General features: G+C 49.3%; 1 protein-coding gene across 8 annotated transcripts in view; it reads left to right on the forward strand.

Moving 5' to 3' along the window:
* nrxn2b (neurexin 2b) overlaps nucleotides 1–20524 on the forward strand; it is a 285878-nt gene that overhangs the window by 258926 nt on the left and 6428 nt on the right. For 6 of the 8 annotated variants that reach the window (XM_019863281.1, XM_019863275.1, XM_019863277.1 and 3 more), the window contains 4 exons: nucleotides 3217–3388; nucleotides 8982–9071; nucleotides 17924–18246; nucleotides 19567–19645. In XM_019863281.1, the coding sequence (XP_019718840.1) occupies nucleotides 3217–3388; nucleotides 8982–9071; nucleotides 17924–18246; nucleotides 19567–19645 (664 nt within the window). The remainder of the gene's footprint in view (nucleotides 1–3216; nucleotides 3389–8981; nucleotides 9072–17923; nucleotides 18247–19566; nucleotides 19646–20524) is intronic. The other 2 variants (XM_019863279.1, XM_019863283.1) reach the window with 1 other exon arrangement.

The following is a 20524-nucleotide window of genomic DNA, read 5'->3' on the forward strand; positions in this document are numbered from 1 at the left end:
GGACGCCCGCAACTCATTTTTATTCCATTCAGAACAGTGATTTTTGCAAGGTCACATTTGAGCTTTTTTTTTTTTTTTTTTGATGGAAAAGATGCGAGGAGGAGTGCGGAAAACCCGAGTGACAGGACTGGTTTTCCACTTCATTCAACATTCGGATGAAGACCGTAGCATTTCCCTGTCGGCATCGCCTGACAACTCCAGCCCATTAGGTGGGTACTAAAAAGTAGCTGAGACGCTTACATACCCCCCTGCCCCCCAACTCAAAGAAGCACTGCCTTGCCGCTGTAGTGATATCCTGACACCCACCCGCACTGGGAAGAACGAATGTTGCAGAACACAAACGCTGATCCGCCGCCAAGCTGACGGGAGAGTGAGTTTGACGGATATTTACAGTTTTAATAGCGCAGATTGAATTAATTCTCCTGCCAAAGGTGCTGTGATTATTCTAAGCCGCCTAGCGTGAGGGCTGGTAATGGAGATGATCCCGTGGTATTCCCGCTCCACAATTTGAGTTATTTATTTATTGCAGCTAAAAGATATCAATAGCTGCGATTCAATTTTGAATCGGCACGCCTCGCTACTCCCCCCTGCTGATCGTATTCCTATTCAGGTCCTGGGATCAGTATTGAGTTTCAGCGCGCGCCGGGTGGAGAGACGGCGGCCAGTGAGTTCATAACATAAGTCTATTGATTAAGTGGCTCCCGACTGTGAGGGAGGAGCACTTTTGCCATTTGAGACGTTTAGCCCTCATCATGGAGTGTGATCATTTGTGTCTGTCAAGCGTCGCTAAATGGAGAGCCGTCTTGGTCGGCTTTCAACCTGCAAGCATCGTGGCTGACGAATTGATTCGATGTCGACCGCTTGAATTAAAGTGCGCCTCAACATATCACTTTACTCGCTCTTCCTGTGATCAAAATACAGTACCGTCACAGAGCCGTCTGTTTCTGGATAACCCAAAAGCTTCCACGGTTGTCTTAGAGCAACTTATATTGTTGAAAGAGCCAACTTGGACCAAAAAAAAAAAAATAGAATAAGATGGGGTAGGGAGAACTCCGAACATTTTTGAATGGACCAACAACAATAATTTTGATCAAAGGTCTGACTCGGAGCCAGTCAGAAGAAGGAGTCATGTCATATCCACCTATGACAAAAATCATACAACATGCCACTTGGCATCCGCTAAATGACATCTAAGGAAATCAGGGCCAGGTTTGTGGAGGGTCTCACAAATATTCTAGCGGATATTCTCAGATATTGTCAACGCTTCTCTCTGCTGAGCCACGAGGAGCATTGATCTGGGAGATGCAATCTTCCTTTGGGATTCCTGCGCCCGAGTCTGAGAGCACTGCCAAACGGCGAACAGCGAATCTTTTCCCAGCTCAGCAGGTCTTATTTGAACTGGGGAATGGCTGGGAAGCTCTTGAGCTCTCCGTCATAGGTTTCCACCGAGGCATTCGCTGGATGCGTTGGCGTGGTTTGCGGCATCGGCTCACCTCCTAAGCGGATCCATATCATGGAAAACTGCCACTGCATCTTTTGAATACTTTGTCCTTGGCTGAATAATACCCGGTACAGACTTTGAGCCGCAAATGGGGATTAGGAGGCCTGTAATTCCGACTGTGATGTTTCTGTCCATTAATTTACTGTACAACCTCTGCGCTTATTTACTCAATTAACTTACTCATTACGACACTGTTAACGTCACGCTGGTTTATTTTTTGTTTCTTTAAAAATAGCTTATACGCCGTGAATAATGGTGAAAGCTCTCCCGGGCAACAGTCACATAATTCACCTTGGAATGGGAGCGTAGCGAAGGCGGCAAATGGACATGGATTCGATGGCGTTGGATTGCTTCCGGGAGGACGGGGCCCATCTGTGAACGGGCTTGACCTTACGCGTGCAAAACAGCGCTAATATTGCTCATAATCTTTACACCCCCGCGTTCAACTGAGACGCTGTTCCGCTTCCGCGGCTCCGCAAATGGCTTTGACCTTTGGTCCGACTCATGACAGGAAACCAGGATAAAATGGGATTGTTTGTGGGTGAGGGAGGTGTCGAGTAGGCAGTCAGCTGCGACAGATTCAAAGCAGCAGGCGGCCGCAAGTGCTAATAGTCGATGGCGAGGGGCAGGGTGCGGGTCAGCCGCCTGATACACACTCCGGGTCCCCACAAGTCCACTCTGCTCTCTCAAAGTGGATATCGTGCTGATGTACAGTGATAATTTTACAGTTTGAGCCCTGCGAGTCAGAGGGACTCGCTGATCGGAAAAGTATGAGTCCCATTTTGCATTTAGAGAATCCCAAATTTCGAATTCTATACTTATTCAATTGCATATGATAACAACACAAACAATAACAATATACAGTACATTGATAATAGGTTTGTTTCTTATAACCAAATGCTGCAAAAATTTAATTAATTCAGGTATACAAGATTTGCTGAGAAAGGTTCTTATTTCATCCCATGGTTCAGTCTTTGAGTTCATAAATTCTCCTCTCTTTACTCTGCTTCCAATGATGCAAGACTTTCTCAAAGTCAACTTATTATTGCCAAAAACTATCCAACTTTAGCTTCTTCCTCTGTGATATCTCCGCAACACTTGTTCGCAACACTTGTTTTAACGTTACACATCTTGGCAAACGTCTGCTTTCCGCGAGGTTGAAGGCCAATCTCGCCAATCTCGTCCCGCGAGAAGGGAAATCTCGTCACACGAGATTACTTAACGCAAGATCAAAACAACAATGGCGGTGATTGCTGAACTGCCACACTGCGTTGCTGGAAAAAAAGATGTACTGCAATTGTTTTTTTGTTTTTTTTGGTTTTGACTGAAAATTTTCCTTGCATCCGAAAAACGCACATTATTTGGAACCGTGCGTCCCACGGGAAAATTATGCGTCTAGGACGCGGGACGCAGAGGTATCGAGATGACTGGATGTGTGGATGCAACAAATCCGATTTGATGACTTCGCAGGGTTGAGAGTTTTGGGATCCGACTCGAGCTGCGAATCAATCCGATTTCCCTGCTATGTGAAGGCGGTGAAGCCTCACGCAGCTCGCAGACAATTAATATCATTTCTGCAGTCTTGCGCGGAGTATCGAAACCAAAATCACCGGACCATTTTTGTGAAACGGGATCATTTCCCATTGGAAAACAAAGCCGATTGTTCATCATTCTTTCTCCTTGTCAACATCTCCGCCGTGGTCCTCTGTCCGCAGGAGAGGGGAAGGATCGGCGTGATCTTCAACGTGGGAACGGACGACATCGCCATCGAGGAGAGCGCGGTGATGGTGAGCGACGGCAAGTACCACGTGGTGCGCTTCACGCGCAGCGGCGGTAACGCCACGCTCCAGGTGGACAATCAGCCCGTCATCGAACGCTTCCCCTCAGGTATGCGCGTTACCCTCCATGCGGGGGGGGACCTTATCGAAGATGACACGTGAATGGGAAGCATTTTTTTTCCTTTGCAAGTACCACAATGGGGAGAGAAATGCTGGCGCTTCAATTCAATAGTTCACCCACTTGGACGTGGACAAATGAGCTGTCAAAGATTATTCTTTGGAGCCTTTTATTGTTATGACTCCGATTGTTACATTTCTTCAGTGACCGGGAGAAATCAACTGATTATGCTGCTCCCACCTAAGTTACCCCCCGTGAGATGCGATATTGCGCTGCAGTTCGCTCCCGGCTCTCTCCAAAGTCAGTTCTGCATGTAGATCAGCAAAAAAAAAAAAACGTGCAGGGGGAGTGCACTTGATGCTTTTAGCACATGCCTGCTCCGAAAGATAAAAGCAGATCATTTCGCAGCCTCGATGAGTCACTACGAGCAGCGCAGTTCTATTTAGGCCTCGCCGGCGAGGCTATTCTGGGCGCATGTTGCATTTCTCTCACAATTGTGCTTACCTCCTCTTGCGTGGTTGTTCAAAAGGAAGACGCGTGTTCCCGTCTCGTTTGCCTATAAAGTGGGCGGTGACGCGCTCGCCGTCCCGTCAAGAGTCAAATCCAAAAGGAGGGGAAGGTCGCTCGGCAGTTTGGTTGCCAGCCAATCGCAGGGCACACGACCATCTGCGCTCACGCTCACACCGAGGGATGATTTAGAGTGTCCCATTAACCTAAGGGGCATGTTTTTGGAATACGGGAAGAAAACTGGAGTACCCGGAGAAAACCCGCGCAGGAACAGAGAGAACATGCAAACTCCACAAAGGAAGGCCGGTGCCGGTTTCGAACCCACAACCTCTGCACGTGCTCACCAGTACATTACCGTGCCGCCATTTATATATTTAACAGATGTTTGTCATCTGGATTTGGACTTGTTATAGCCTGACTGCGAGGTGACATTTTTCCATCACTCCAGCGATCCGGCATTTTTAGCTTTTGTTTTGACGTTGACATCAATGCGTAACCTCGCTAACCCGTCAGTGCCCCGAGGCCCGACGGAAGACGGAGACAGCTCATGGTTTTCGGTTGCTTTTAGGACCTACCCCCCCCAAGCCCCCCCAAAAAAAAAAAAAAAAAAAAAACAAAGGATCCTGGTTAGCAAGAGTGTCACGTCGCTGGAAGCGCACCAACCGACGTATTCCTTTTCTTCCACATCAGCTTTTTTCATGTTGTTGTCAATCTCTCCTTTCTGGGTCCCTCCGCTGATCAAAAATGAGAGCTTTTAGTCGTTTGTCGGCTGGCGAGATGAGCCTCGTGTTCGCATCCGGAGGCCGCCTCAAGCTTCGAGAAGATGGAAGGAAATTAACAGGAAAAGGAAGGCTGGAAGGGGCGTGGTGCTCCTCTCATTCACACCGCAATCTATTTTCAGGCCGTTGCTTGAGAAGCGGCATTCAGGGAGCAAACACCTCACACCGGGGGCTCGAGGCGCGAAGGGGCGGAGGAAGACGAGCGGCGGATGAAGGCTCGTCTCCCTCGCGGAGGCAGGAAATGTGTGGCGACGGGGAGCGATTGAAACAAGTTCCCGTGACCCACATCGGATCATTTGATTCTCTAAAGTGGAACAAAACACTCCAACGCCGACACTTTTGGGAACAGACGCGCACAACGATTTGATTTACCCCGCATTGATCAGAGTCCTTTTTGGTCCTCGCGGAACGCCCGAATCAAAATGTCCGTGTCGCCAGATTGAGTTCAAGATGCCGCCCGTGAGGAATGACTGTTCCCATCCATCTAAAAGAAAAGTTCTGGCGAATTCGCGTTCCCCCCTGGACTCTTCTGACCCGCCGGCGGCTCCCTCGCTGGGATGCTGCGGCCGTCCGGAGCCCGGCCGAATGAATACGTTGTGCTCTCAAGAAGTCACTTTTGGGATTTCGTTTCCTTTTTCCTCGATGGCTTTCTTAAGAGTCGTACAAAATCCCCGAGGGTGGGTGGAAAAAAAGGTACCTCTTGTTATCCTTCACAAGAAAGACGCTGACAAGGTCTGTCCCCCCCCGCCACTCACCGCAACCTGCACTTTAATCCCAAATATTTTGAAGCTTGCTCCGAGGCGGTGATTTGGAGCGACAGAAAAGAGGCTGACAGCCAACGTGGCCGCCGCACGTCAAGCACTTTTAAGGGCACAGCAACACATCTCCTGATGGCCCCCCCACGACATGATGTGTGTCAGCATTTATCTGTGGCAAAGACAAAGTGTGTGAGGGGGGGCAGAAAGCAAGCAAAAAATAGTGTCACGGGAGCAGCCGGCCAGTTAATCCAGTGTGTCAGGTGTCACTGGTGGCTCCTTCACCAGCTCTTTTTTCTTTTTTAACCTCCTTCGAAGCCGAAGTGACAGAGGCAGACTCTCGCTGTCGGCCCTCCCTCCACGAGCTGAGGCTACACGGTCTTTACTTGTGCAATCTCACGCTGCTTTTTCAGTCTCCGGCTCTGTGGGGAAGAAGTTGCAAAGTGTGTGTTAATTGTTTGGAGGGTTTTTGTTCTTTTTTTAATGCACTCTTCTGTTTTGGGGGGGTCTCCTTGCATGATGCTTCAGCGATCCATTGGCCTTCTAAAAAGGAGGGATGCAGGCAGCCCTAAGGATATACTTCCTGTCTTGGAAAGACACATAAAAGCACTCAGGAGTGCAAGCTAAATGGTCAAAACAACAGGTTGCGTTTTTTGTTTTGTTTTGTTTTGTTTTTTTTAAAGGCTGCAGGGACACAATATTAAACCGACAACTCAAGCAAGTTCTTTTTGGGTCACTGGGAGCAAAGTTTTACCCCAAGCTTGGGAAGGACTCATGTGCTTGTCCAAAATCTTGTGCGGACGCGTCCCGATATCTGATGAGTTGATGAAGAGGTGCCTTGGTGAACCCCTTTTCAAGCATGCGCGGAAAAAGTCTTTCAAAGGATCCCTGCTTATATTTTGGGCAGAGGCTCTGAATTCCGAAGGCCGTTTTGGTTTTCTGCAACTTGTTCTGATGCGCACTTGAAAGATTCCTCCAATTGCGGGCCTGCAGCCTGCGGATGACGGAGACACGGAGACTGTTCGGTGGCATCGAGGGCGGGGAGGGAGCTCGACGGAGCGGGAAACGATCGCTTGGGGTCAAATTAGACGAGTTGCGAGGATGCCTCCAGAGGAGGGCAAGATGAAAGGTGGCAAAGATCCCGTTGAAGAAAAAAAAATCAAACTTGCCGCGGGCTTGAGAGCAGCGGCGCAGATGAAAGATGAGCGCGTCGTTAAGGAGCCGCGTGCGTCGAAGCCATGCACCGGCGTCGCCGGAGTGGGCGGAGTGTTTACACCTTACAAAGCCGCGCCTCGCCTGGGAACCTTTTCATCCATTTTCAGCCTTGAAAAGCCACATTTCCTGTGCTCCAGAATCATTTTGTTTGTATGATTTGACTCCTCCACGCGGAGACGTGAAGCGCCGCCGGAGCCTCCGCTCTATTCCTGCGGCGGCGGCGACGAAAGCAATCCATCTAAAGTTACCAAAATCAAGAAGGCAATGAGCCTGACAAGGAGGCAGGCTGCTGCTGCGGCGGCGAGCGAGCGGGAGAGCCGAATGGCCGCCGGCCAATGGCCCACAATGTAATCTCCGCCCTGCTTGATGGATTTCCGATGCGGGTGTCCTGCGCAAGGACACCTGGCTGCCCTCCGGAGCGACATGATATACAGCTGGCTCTTTGAAGAGCCTGAGCCCACCCGTGGATGCGCACTGGGATCTTTTTTTGGAGGGGGGGGGGGTGTTGGTTTACAATCTGAAATCACTGAAAGGATATGAAAAGTGAATCCAAGTGCAAGACTGAGGAAGAAGTTTGCTTGACCATCTTGGATTCCCAATCCTTCATTCACCATTGTTGTGTTTTAAAAATCTTCCCTCGCGGTGCCCTGAGATGACATTTCATTTCGTTACATTGGGGGAGGGGGGGGGGGTTATATGCGATCTCATGCCACCGTTGTGTTTGTTTACACAGTTAGGAGTTGGAGCTACCACCTGTCACTTTTGGCAAGCGCAAATAAATTTTTTTCTGATCCCAGAGAAGACTTTTCTGTGTTGTGGAAAAGGAGTCCCCTTCCTGTCCTCCACCTTGCTTTGTGCTTCCCAGAGGTGCCAGACAATCAGCATGCCCTTGCCCTGCCCCCCCCCCAGGGCCCGCAGCTGGGCTATGGACCCAGTATGGCTCCCATCACGGCGGTAAATCCTGCCATTGCAGCGGGCGGCCAACAGAAGGGAGATTGGGGGGGAGGGGATGGCTGCGTTTCAAAAAAATAAGAAGAAGAAGAAAAGAGAACGCAAGCTAATTGATATCTAAAAACGGAAAACTGAAGCAAGGAAGTTGCCATGAGTGACGAGTTAGTCCGTGACATTGAGGATCTTAGCTGGAAATTGCCGCCTGGTTGCAAAAGTGTTCGACAGCGCCGAGGTGTGACTTTTTTTTCACGGTTTCACAGAATCCAACAGGAGGCGCAATTAATTCACCCCCAATTAGTTTGCCGCCTCAACGGGAACCAGAAGCAGACCTTCGAGATCCTCAAGACACCTCGACAACCTGTGAACAATCGTCAGGGCTTCGTATCCTGCCAAGCGAGCGGCTCCACTTTTCTTGCGACATCAATGCGCCCGATCTTCATTCCTCTCTCCTGCTTTTTCTCAACGTGGCACCGTGTGAGCTCACAGGCACCTGCGGAGTTGGCGAGGTCGAGAGCCCCCTGGGGGCCGGAAGCGGGTAGTGCAGAATGTTGAGGCAGCCTACTTTGGATCACTGCGGCAACGCACCAGTTTTCTGCAGAGGATGGGATACTCATTGTGTAGGAAAACGACGCAGATTTCACAGGGAAAATCGGAGGATGGCTGATTCACGTCATTCTTTGTGAGTTACAGCGACTCCTAATAAGACCTCTGACCCGGTCGCCGCATATGATGGAGCGGACCGTTGCGACGCCGAGGTTGATTGAAGCGCGTCGAGGGCTAACAAGATGTTTGCAGTGCAGGGGAGACACGCGCTAATTGCCGTGCGCCTCGGAGAATCGCTCGGGTTAATTTTCGAGAACTTGGGGTGGGGGAGGGGGCGGGGGTGTTCGTCCGCAAAGTGTTGAACGAACCAAACGTCTTCCTTGAAACAACCACGAAAGATGTTTTATTTTTCCGAATGGGAACTGTTTAATTTCCAGTTTTATTCACTGAGTGCAATTATCCTGCTAGCCTAAACGATTGCTTGGCCGTGTTTACGCGCATTGAAATGCGGGACAGGTTTAACGCTGTGAGTGGGCACTTGTATTCAATGCAAACTGTCTAAATCATTTCTAAAACTGTCTTACGTCTTCGTGAGTTAAAAGCATATAAAGAGATGGTAACCAGAATGTGATTGAAGCAATCAAACAGAGAAGCCCCAAAACATTCCTCACGCTCCTGCTGTCCTAACTAAAACCTTTAACGCACATAACTTTTATGCTAAACGTTTGCCTTGTTGCCCTTTCTAACCTCTCACCTTTTAACTTCCAGATTTTCCTTTTTGTCTTATGATTGACTTGTAACCTCTCCTAATTTTTTTCTCCAAATTTCTTAAAGGGAACTTTGATAATGAGCGCCTGGCTATTGCCAGACAAAGAATCCCATACCGCCTCGGTCGGGTAGTTGACGAGTGGCTACTCGACAAAGGTAATAAAACCACTTTAACTCCACTAATGATCTACCGCTAACCACCGCTCTGGAAGAGATGCAGAACCATGTGACCTGGGGCTCCGCCCTCTCCCATACTCACATCCAACCAATGAGTCAAGTCTTCCAAAGTGATGCAATCGGGATTTCTTTTCATACGGTGTCGAGCCGAGGTGAACAGATCCTAAAAACTTGGACTGCATCTCTTCAGAGAACTAACCCCCAAATAACCTGACATAACCCCCACCTTCCCCTTTAAAAAAAAAAAAAAAACTCTTTGTGTCATTCCTGTGTCTTTTGTTGGATGAATGTGACAATTAAGATATCACAGGGGAGGGAAAAAAAAATGACACGAGAAAGTCACTAAAAGTTAAAGGGACTGTCCAAAGCGATGCTCGTTTAAAACCCTTTGAGGACTGAGGGTCCCGCCTGCCCACCACCACGTGAAGGTGCTCGAGTCGGACAAACCGGAAGGGAATAAAGAATCGTTCGCTTTCGCCTCCGACGGATACGAGGCCCGTCCACGTGCCGTCGCACAAACAGGATGACGGCCCGCATGTTTATTTCACAGAAAACAAAAACGGGCCTCCGTCGCCCCCCTCGTCGCCGCCGCTGCGACCGCTTCCGACACAAATCCCAATCAGGAGCGGCTCGGGAGATGAAAGTCGAGCCGAGCGGCGGATCAATAAGAGATGACTCGCCCGCTTGCCGAACGATTTGCGCGTGTCACCAGACGCGCCTGCATTATTCCCTTTCATCTTCAGAGGAGAGCGTTGGGATCGCGTGAGGAATAAATGAGTTACCCCCCCGCCCCACCTCTTGAGCGCCGCGCCCATATCGCTCGAGGTGTTCGCTTATTTGCCAACATGATTGGATACGATGGCGAATGGTCGGAGGCGGCGCGTCCAGAGCTCAAAGGGTTCTCAAAGGCCGGAGCGGAATCTTAACCACCTGACACACTAACCGCTGAGGGCTTCTCCGATGACGACGCGTTGGAGCGATTGGACACATCTTTGCTCTGGGAAGCCCTCGGTTTTAACCGCCTTATAAATTCTTCTAAACCCCCTTCGGACGGGCCGCAGCGACGGCTGGAGAAAAAAAAAGCGAACCCAAGTCCTAACTGACTCTAAAGACCTTCAAGTGGCGATGCGCTTGCCGAGAAAGGGAAAACCAAACCAAAAAAAAAGACTCAGAGGGTTAAAAGAAAGCGGCTCCGAATTTGACTTTTCGACTCCTGTCCCTTTAACGTTTATTGTTTTCATCGCTGAGAAAATGGAGCATGTTTTGTGTTTCCATGTTTGGATTCTTGTGAGTGATGCTGAAACTTTGTCGAGGTGGTAAAAGAGCTTGGATCATTCCCAAATGGTCCAGGTTTTGGTACCGCCCGCCCGGCCGGCTTTGTTGTCATGATATCAGTGCCTCAACCTTTTGACCAGGTGCCCTAAACCATTAAACACACATTAGCGATGGGTTGGGGGGGGGGGGATAAAAAGCCCCAATCCCACTCTGCCCACTGGAGAGCGAGCCGAGCGAGTCCCACATCTCCCCAATCTCATCCCTGTCGAGCCTGATCCAGATCGCAGTCAGCGTCTCCTTCCTATTCCCCCGCCAGCTGACTAAATCCAAAGCGGCAGCCATTGCGGGGAAGTAATGAAGGGAACAAATCAAGAGTCTCCGAAGTTGCCTCTGAAACTTTCACTTCTCTCTTGTCTGCATCTCTCCCGTGCGCTTCCGCGATGGATCAGTCGGCCTCATCTGCCCTCAACATTTCCTCCTCGGATCTGCTCAGACAAATAGCGACTCCACTCCCGGTATCATTTCCCTTTGGGTGGAAAATTACAATAGTAGCAAATCATTGGCATTCTTTTAGCAATTGCGTCGATATGAACGCCAATTGAAAGCGAGTGCGGTCGGCGGCATCGGGATGACATAGAAGAGCTTTGAAATGGTGAATAAAAAGACATTAAAAGCAGACAACAGAGGACAGTGGTGCTTCTACTTATGAAATGAATCGGTTCTGGAAGAAATTTCTTAACGAGAACATTTTGTAAGTAGGGACGCGTTTTCCATGGAAATGCCCTAATCCGTTCCAAGACCCCCAAAATTCAGACATAAATGTTTCCTAAAGCATAAAAATGCATCAAAATCTGTAACAAATACATGTTACAAGGAGATGATTGCACAATAAATGAGAGTTGTGCATAATGTAAAAAACAAAGAATCAAAATGATGGTCATTTAACTTTTAACTGCGTCCTCTTTAGCTCATCTTCTCTCCCAGGATTGATCCAAGGACGTTTGCGTTTGTCGGCTTGTAACAATCCTTTGAAAATGTCCGAGGCAAACATGAGCATAGTGAGCAATCGCCAGACCGGTGCACACTTTTTCTGGGTGATTCACATTTACGTAAAACTATCGGAGCGCCTCGTGGTCCCAGGGGCGAATGACGAGGATGCTGCATAGATACACATCTATTTATCTGCACGTAAAGACACACACGGTAGAGGTCCCACTTAGCCAATGGGATGCCAGGAAGATGCTTCATAATAGCCAATGGCAGAGCAGCTAAAAGTATGTTGCGTTCAGGAAACTCGGAGCTGCGAGGAGCAGCCCATACTGTATTTTGACCTTTCGTATCTTGAAATTTCTTTCGTAACAAGAGGCAATATTTTTTGCTGAGGCATTCGGAAGTCGAGGTACCACTGTATATAAAGTGATCGGAGAGGTGTCAGTATCTGGCCCGGATGAGACTTCAGAGTGCAAATTTGACGCCTCCCCACAGGGGAATGGGCCGGAACAATCAACCGAGTAAGGAAACAGCCAACAAAACAGCACGGGAAGAGACAGCACGGCACCATTTAGGTCGAACATCAAAAGGAGGGGTCTCAAGTCTTCTCTCCAAATATGTTTGTTGAGAGCCACGGAACGCAAGTTCGACAAATGGAACATTTTCCGTTACATTTTTTGATTTTTTGGGGGGAAAAAAACAATGTCCATTTCTTGAACAAACCAGCATTGTGTCTCTGTGACACGCTTCCCCTTACCGTTTCGGGAGGTGTTCAGCAAATCGGAGTACATGGGATTCAATCCCCCCCCGCCCCCTCTACCGGGGGACTTTATGCGATTGGTCGTCGCATCGCGGGCTCCCCTTCGGGGACCGGGCGCCGCTTCGCCGGGCTCTCGCTCTGAACTTCACGCTGTGTTTAGTCGCTCGTCTCCGCTGTCAGACGCAATTTGTCCACGGTGCTCGACCACAAAATCCGCCCCACTTCTGTGGAAAAAAAAAAAATATCAATCACTCTTAATGACCAAAGAGCGTGTCGCGCTTCGGGAACCACTCGGGAACCCTTCGTCATGGCTTTTGTTATCGCTCCACCCCGCCCCCGTCGTACTTTCTTTTCGATCTGAGGAGGAAGTTCTCGTTTGTTTAAATGGAAGCCTTTGGGCTGCGATGTTACTGGTAAACACAAAGCCATTAAGTATCGGGGCCAACTTTTAAGAGTGAAACCCTCCTTGCTGTTCTACGCCAAGGAAAGAGAAAGTGGAGGCGCAATACGCCCTCCAGAAAAAGTCCTTTTAACCGACCGGCCCATTTGGTTGGACCCCGCCCGCCCCCCCTCGCTCCACTCTCCTGCTCCCACAAATAATCCCTCATGCCAGATCACGGAGGGCCAAAAGTATCAAGCGTACCTCTCCGCAGCCGGTATTCGCCATCCTCGGAAAAAAGCTGTCCATGCATTAGCAAGCCGAGTCAGCCCCCGCCCCCCCTCGGCCCGCCTGGCGCACAAATTCCTGCTCATATCCGAGACTCGACATTATCATCGGATGCGGCTCTCGTCTTGCGTGGCCGGCCGGCTCGGGTCGTAAATGTAAAAAAGCCTTTACAAGATGCGCCTGCGGTCTTCTTGGGCACGACGCAAGCCTGCCGTTTCCCCCAAGGTTAAGTATGTCATTATTCCGAGCCGCTTCAGGGGCCGCCGCGTTCGGGATTGCGGCGTAAAAAAAAGGAAAGCGGGATTCTTGGTTTTGCGATGCTCTCCCTCGCGCATCCTGTCACCCCTTCCGTCGGAAAGCGTGACTCATCATTTATCTTTGATTTCACGAAGCCAATCCGGATCCGCCTTCGCTTCTTCTTAACTCTACTCAGTAACCGAGAATCGGAGGTTAATAAGCGACCGCTTCGTTTTGACGACGGCTCGTTCTCGTTTCTATATAACGGGTGCTATTGTTAATGACCTAGTTTTGAATTTAATAATCCTTGTCAGGATCATTCGGATTTGTTTTTAATACGTTGCGCCGGAGTAAAACAATTATTTTAATTTACTATTCTGGAGACGGATCACACGGCCCGGTGGTGTTAGTGAGCTCGTAACCTTTCATTCATCGATGAAGGTTGAGTGGTGATATGAATTAACTCATAAAAACGACAGAGGTTGATGACAGAAGGAATTTTGATACATTTCCTAAAATGACAATCAACGTAAAACATGCATTCATTAACCGTCGTCACCAAATCGTTACCTTTCGGCTTTCTGACAGGAACTATGTCCTCATTCGCGTCGTGCTTGAGCTGGAGTCCACCGTGCTGCCCCGTCAAAATGTTAGCAAGCTACAACCGCAAGCATGGGGGCAGATTTTTTTTTTGACACTCTTGCGAAGAGACGATTTCAAAGAGCCTTTGGTGGCTCATTCCAACCTTTTGACCGTCGCTGCAGTTAATTCAAGCTTTGGGCACGGCACTGGACGGCTGCTGTAATGAGAGCCTTGGCCGCCTGCTGCCCTCGCTTGGCAAAGATTTGGGAGGGGAGCTGTCATCCGAAATCCGGTGTTCCCTCACTTCTTGCGGTTAATGGTTGACCGGGACCCTGCCGCGATATTGAAAAACCTCGAAGGAGGGGTGCCACTCCCCTCGGAATTTTTGTGTGTACCGGCATTTTAAAAATACGTAAACAGTATTTATACTTTCCATATTTGAGACAAAGACTGCAGCGGTACACGTATTTACTTCAATCTTTAATTCTAAAACAGAGGTGTCAAACATACGGCCCGCGGGCCGGAACCGGCCCCCAAGGAGGTTCGATCCGGCCCGCGGGATAATTTAAATGTGGGGGAAAATGTGTTAAAGACACAGAATGAATATTTTAAATAAAATGCAATTCTGAATTATCCACTAAGGGGCGCACTGTTTTAATCACAGTAGAAGACAACATTGTTTTGATCGGGGAAGAAAACAGCAGTCTCAGTCTGTCACCGAGATAGACCCAACGCAGCAAATGATATGAAAGCGCCAATCAATGCTTCTTGAGACCAAAACAAAGGAAAGAGATGAAATTTTGGTGATTCATAGCACAGTATGGTATCATGTTAATGGTTCGGCCCACTTGACATCTATCGAGTCCGTATGCAGCCCACAATGTGAAATGAGTTTGACACCCCTGTTCTAAAACCTTATATAGTCATGAACATTCATCAGCGTTGCCTTCTGAGAGAGACAAAGAGACTTGTGTCAGTGGCGTCAAAGTGCGCTCTGACCGGTGTCGCCGCCGATAGCCTCCAGCTAGCTCCTGGCGCAGCCGATGTGTTTATGATAAGACAATTCATGGGTATTGATGAGGAGGAGGAGGCGAAGAGAGACGTGTTGCTTTTTTCTGGACAAGCCCAATCACCCCCTCTCTCGCTCTCTGCCGCGCACACAACACAAACACAACGGCGTGACGAGACACTGATCAGAGAGTCAACAGGGAGGTGCTAGGCAGGGCTGCGAAGATGCGCCGCCAATCAGCCCACGGGATGAATCCAATCGTGCTGTCGTTGGTCGACGTCGCGCCGGGAACCAATCATGCGTACAGTCGTGCGCAAAACCTCGGAGTCGTTCGGCATTTTCTTCTGACGACGGTACTTTGGAGAAAAAAAAAATGCGATGTAGTGAAGCCGCGATATAGCGAGGGATCGCTGTGTGTCAAAGCGCTCCAGCGGAGGCCTTGCCAGCGTGCTACGCACAAAGGTAAAGGTGTAAATAAACACGCCGTTGCAAAAGGGCGGATATCGCGCGCAAAAAGGGCATCGCATTGGCATTTTTCAGCCGCGATTCACCGTCAGGCCGTCTTGCCGCCGGGCTCTGCTTTGCGCTGCGCCAGCCCCCCAACCCCCGGTTGGCTCATCATGCTCTCGTTTCATTTTTGACTTGACCCACAAAAAGATCACTTCGTCTGAGCCTCAATCAAAACAAAAACCGATTCAAGGCAGTTAATTCAAGAGGCGTCAAGTGCGTTCCATGACGTGGGAGGAAGTAGGTCACCCCGAGAAAGACTGCGGTTCTATTTAAAAAAAAAAAACAAAAGGGAACCACTTCATGCGCTATGATGTTTTACTCTTTCCACCCTGACCCAAATTATAATCATTAAGCACTTGGCAATATTGATTACTCAACTTTGGCTCTTGATGTAAGTGAATTTGCAATGACGTTCTCTGGCACGTTGTTTTTCGCGAGCGACCAAAGGGCGCCAACGCCACCCTCTGGGCGCCTTCCACTCGAGAGTGGCGGGGACCATCGGGGGCTGATTGCCTTGAAATGGAAGACCCTCCCAGACTGCAGAAGAATGCCCCTCGCTTTTGTCACATTTTTTGTTTTCTGAAGGACTAGACTCCAATCAAGAGCTGCATCGAGATTTTACACAGTCGTCGATTAGAGCATCTTGTCTCCTGTTGTCGTTTTTTTTTTTCCGTTGCGTCCCCCGCCCCCCTCCATGTAGCTGGAGAGGGTCAATAGCCGCGCGTAGCGCCCACGTGCGTATTAGAAATAACACGTGGAGCGGTCTTGTTCCTGGCCTTGCTGTGCGGGCGGGCGCTTCCAACGCCAGCGGAAAAGCAATATCGCAACTGTGTTTAGACGATTAATTAGTCTTTATTAAACGCTAATGTGCGCCGACTGCGCGGGGTGTAAAATGACGGCGGTACTCGCTCCCACCAGGCCCCAAGCTTCTTCTCATTTCACAGTCTGCATCATCTATAAATATTACGGCCTCCCATTGGTCTTGGATGCCTTTCGCTCTTCCCTTACATGGATTGATTTCATGAGAAAGCTCAATGGCTTGTCATCTATAATTACGTCCTCAATGCTGTTTATTTATTTTATATTTTTTTTAACCGTCCTTGATGATCGCTCCTCTCCCTCCCATGGGCTCGATATTAGTGGCCGACCGGGGAAAATCCCGCATTTGGCCACCTTTCTGATCGCACGTTCATGCCAGTCCTCGGTTAAACAGTCAAGCTCCTTCCCTCTTCATCCATCCATCTTGATTAATGATAATGAGCAACCCCCGTTGAATTAAACATGACCGACAACAGGCCTGCCATTTTTTTTTTTTTTTTCCTCCTCCTGCGGCAGGAGTGCTTTATCATCGTGCGGCTCCGGTGCATTGGAGGTCAATCGCACCGAGCCGCAGTTGTTATATTATATTCCATCTGGGGTCTGACGAGAGCCATCCCCGTGCGTACGTTGTGTCAAGTGTCAAGGTCGACCTGCAAAGGCGCCCCCCCCCACTCCCATCCCCCCCAATCAAAGTCACCTGTTCAACCTCCATACAGTGGCCCCAAATTGTTACTGGGAAGGCTCCCCTGTCGACTTGGACAGAACCTCTGCCACCTCTTCCCACGAAGCAGCAAAAAACTTGTAGTACCTGGTACAGGGGTCGGCAACCCAAAAATATTTAAAGAGCCATATTGGACCCCCCCAAAAATAAAGGTCTGGAGCCGCAAAAAATTAAAAGCATTGTTATAGGCCTTATAATGAAGGCAACACTTGCTTTATGTATCAATATTAGCCATATTAGCTTACTATCAAAATGACTAAGTGGGCTACAAATACACAACGAGCAATCATGATGAAATGTTTTTTTTCACCCCTGCAGTGCATCCTGTAGAGCAGGGGTGCCCAATCTTTTTTGACCAAAGATCTACTTTACGATCAACCAACCTCCCACGATCGACACGTTACCGCACACGAGCGCATACGCACACATTTACACACGGATACCATAATGAACAACAGCCCTAATGACCCCTAAAATGCACAGAAACAGAAAAATGAAGTAGACACAAGAGTTTGTGAAAATCACTGCCTATCTTCATCGAGACCTGACACGGAGGCATGGGAGGCACTTTTGCCGTGTCTTAAGTATCGTAGCTCACGTGTACCGTTTTAAAATGCTCCAGATTCTCATTCTTCACCAGTACCCTCAGTGAAGTGGACATGAAAAGCCGTTTTTTTTTTTTCTTACAACAGCCACGTGCCTGGCATCCCGCCCTGCCAATCGAAACGTGTGGCAGGCGATGACGCAAATCTTCGTTGACAGAAATGTTGAAATCTAATATTTCTTCGACACATTTTTCCAGCATTGGAAAATGTTAAGAATGCTTGTGTCGTGTTTGTCCTCCTGCAGAAACCATATGAAAACAAAAAAATATATTTCCCTCCCCCATCTTTTTCCATTTTCAAACATTTTTGAAATAGCTCCAGGAAGCCACTAGGGCGGCGCTAAAGAGCCGCATGCGGCTCTGGAACCGCGGGTTGCCAACCCCCGACCTGTACCTCATAATAGTTATTTTGTTCAACACAAAGTATGGCTGCTTGGGGGAAGAGTTCTCATGTCTTTGCCGGTGTGTGTGTGTGTGTGTGTGTGTGTGTGTGTGTGTGTGTGTGTGTGTGTGTGTGTGTGTGCTTGCCTCTGTATGTGTTTGTGACTTATTTGTACTCTTCCTTCTCGACATTCTCTCCTCTCTCTTCTTCATGTCCATTGCCTCCACTTTCACATCCTACGTCGCCCCCACTGCCTCCCCCTCGCATCCTCTCAGGTCGCCAGCTGACCATCTTTAACAGCCAAGCGTTTATCAAAATCGGTGGCGGTGAAAAAGGCCGCCACTTCCAGGGCCAGATCTCGGGCCTGTACTACAACGGCCTGCAGGTGCTCAAACTGGCAGCCGAGGGCGACCCCAACGTGCAGACGCAGGGAAGCCTGCGCCTGGTGGGCGACGTGCCCTCGGTGCTCGCCACCGACACCACCTCCACCACGCCCCTGGCTGACATGTCCACCACCATCATGGAGACCACCACCACCATGGCTACCACCACCACCCGCAAACAGCGCTCGCCCACCGTCAGGGACAGCGTCACGCAGGTGGGTGGTCGTGCGAGGGAATTTGGATGCACCCTGACGAAATGCACATTTTTCCACGTAGAAGATCACGTGACTCCCAAGTCATCGGTTCCAGACTCACAAAAAGAAACATTTGACATCACTTTTACCTTTGTTGAAGACTCTTGATAAACCAGGAGAGGATACAGGAGACGTTTTTCAAGTCATTTCTTGAATACTTGAATGCTTCCTGCCTCTCTCAACTCGCTGCTCACTTCCAAAGAGAGCAAGACGTATTCCCCAACGCGAGCGTCGATGAACGTCTCAAGGCAATAACAAGCGTAGTCTGCTCAGAAAAGTTATGGCAACGTTTTTCATAACATCCTGTCATGTCAGGCCTTCAAAATAAGAGAACGCTGGCGTCATAAGAGTCCCACTACCTTCAATTTGGCCCTGTGATGGCTTATTTAGCAGTGGCGCTCCAAAAATATGCTTTGCTTGTTTGTGCCGTACGACCCTTTGAATAATCCACAACATGGCCCAATAAAGTGCAGTGAAGTGTCTGGGACGACATGCTTTTATTTTCCAGGTCAATAAAAACAACGAGACGTACTAATTGGCTGATTGGGCGAAGGAAAGTTTCCAAATTGCTGCGGCACAGTAATTGGTTCTCTTGTATGTTGGCATCGCGAATGCGGCGGCTGTTGTCGTGAATGCACTTGCCAAGGCGCACACGTAAGCAACAGTTGCATCACTCGCAAATGCGTGTCAGGTAGGCTGAGGATCCAGGAAGTATCCTGACGGTACGGCGCAGGTGGCCCCGCGGGTTGCAGTCGTTGCCAATGTTCAAATGCGTATGGAGACATTTTGGCTGACGCGGCACGGGCTGCGAAATAAAGCGGGGGCTTATTCGGGGCGAGCCCCAATTTTCAATTTCTCCATGAGCCCTGAGCTGCTTTCCGCCACGATAGCTTTGATCACAGGAGAATAATACGCTTTGAATAGGAATGAGAGCTATGCGAGTCGTGTATGCCGTCGGAACCTTGTCGAACTCAGATCCCGGTCTAAAGGACTGTCACAAGAGCTTTCTGAGGCAAACTTGTCCCCTTATGGCCTCGTTTGTGAGCAAAAATACAATTCCTGTTCAATACGTTGCATGGGGCCTTTGAAAGTGCTTTTTGACAAGGCTTTTGTTCGGCAGACACTGGAAGCTTAAAAATGCAAAATAGTTTTTAAACAAAGAGTCAAAGATATGTATTGTTGTGCGAAAAGTCGCGCACAATGGCTAATGGCCGTTTTGATGGAACCCAAAACGTTGAAACGGGCAACCGTCTTTGTTCCCTTGTGTTCGTATTTTTGCAGAACGCGGATGACATTTTGGTCGCTTCTGCCGAGTGTCCGAGCGACGACGAAGATTTGGAGGAGTGTGAGCCTGGAAACGGTGAGTTGACTCGGTGGGGGGGTTTCCTGATGCTCGTTCTACCGAGTGAGGTTGTACGGCTCGGCTCGGCGATTCTTGTACAGGACCGACCGCGATACCCTCGTTACGCAGCTCAGATTGGCCCGATGTGGACCCAAGGTGCCGCATCAGATCCGGTGACTGTGAACCGCCCCCATGACCTGAGGTGGAAGTCGAAAGCCATGTCTGGTTTCCCGAATTAATTTCAGTGTCCTGTTACAGTTCTTAGCGGATCGTACCACTCCCCGTTTATCTGAGTGGCCCTCCCAACTTTTGAAAATAATCGATGCTGCGCCATTCTAGAGAAAGCACCTGGATCTGCGCACTTCTTCCCACCTCAGCATTGTTTCGACCTTGGTAGATGGAGAAAGGGCAGAAGGGATCTGGGAAGCTCAAAGCTGAGCGTTCTCCCGCGGTTGCTCCGTAGGTGGCTCAGACAGAAATAGGCACTTGATTCTCTCCTTATCGAAGGTAGGAATGATTTTTTTTTCTCTCTCTCTCTCACTTTCGGAGGTGGATGCTACACCCGGGCTTAATCTCCCGTGGAGAAGCTCAACTAAACTCTCTGATATGCCCACACAGGCGCATGCACGTAATGATTGGCAGACGGGCCGCTTGCTCCTTTCCGCAGGAAGACACCTGTCTCTCTCTTTCATGATGCCTTTGTGAAGTTTTGCTCGCGAAATACCAAACGTGCTCGCTATAGCGCCACGCCCCCCAGACACCAAAACCGGTACCAGCAAGGCAAAAGCCAAAGAACCCAGATCGGCTCCGCTGAGAGTGAAACTCCTCAATGTGTCTTTATACTTGAATGCATCTTGAATAATCAGGATGGGCGAGTACCGATACGAGTCGATACCA

The sequence above is a fragment of the Hippocampus comes genome, unplaced genomic scaffold (assembly GCF_001891065.2).
Source record: "Hippocampus comes isolate QL1 unplaced genomic scaffold, H_comes_QL1_v1.1 scaffold18, whole genome shotgun sequence".
Lineage (NCBI taxonomy): Eukaryota > Metazoa > Chordata > Actinopteri > Syngnathiformes > Syngnathidae > Hippocampus > Hippocampus comes.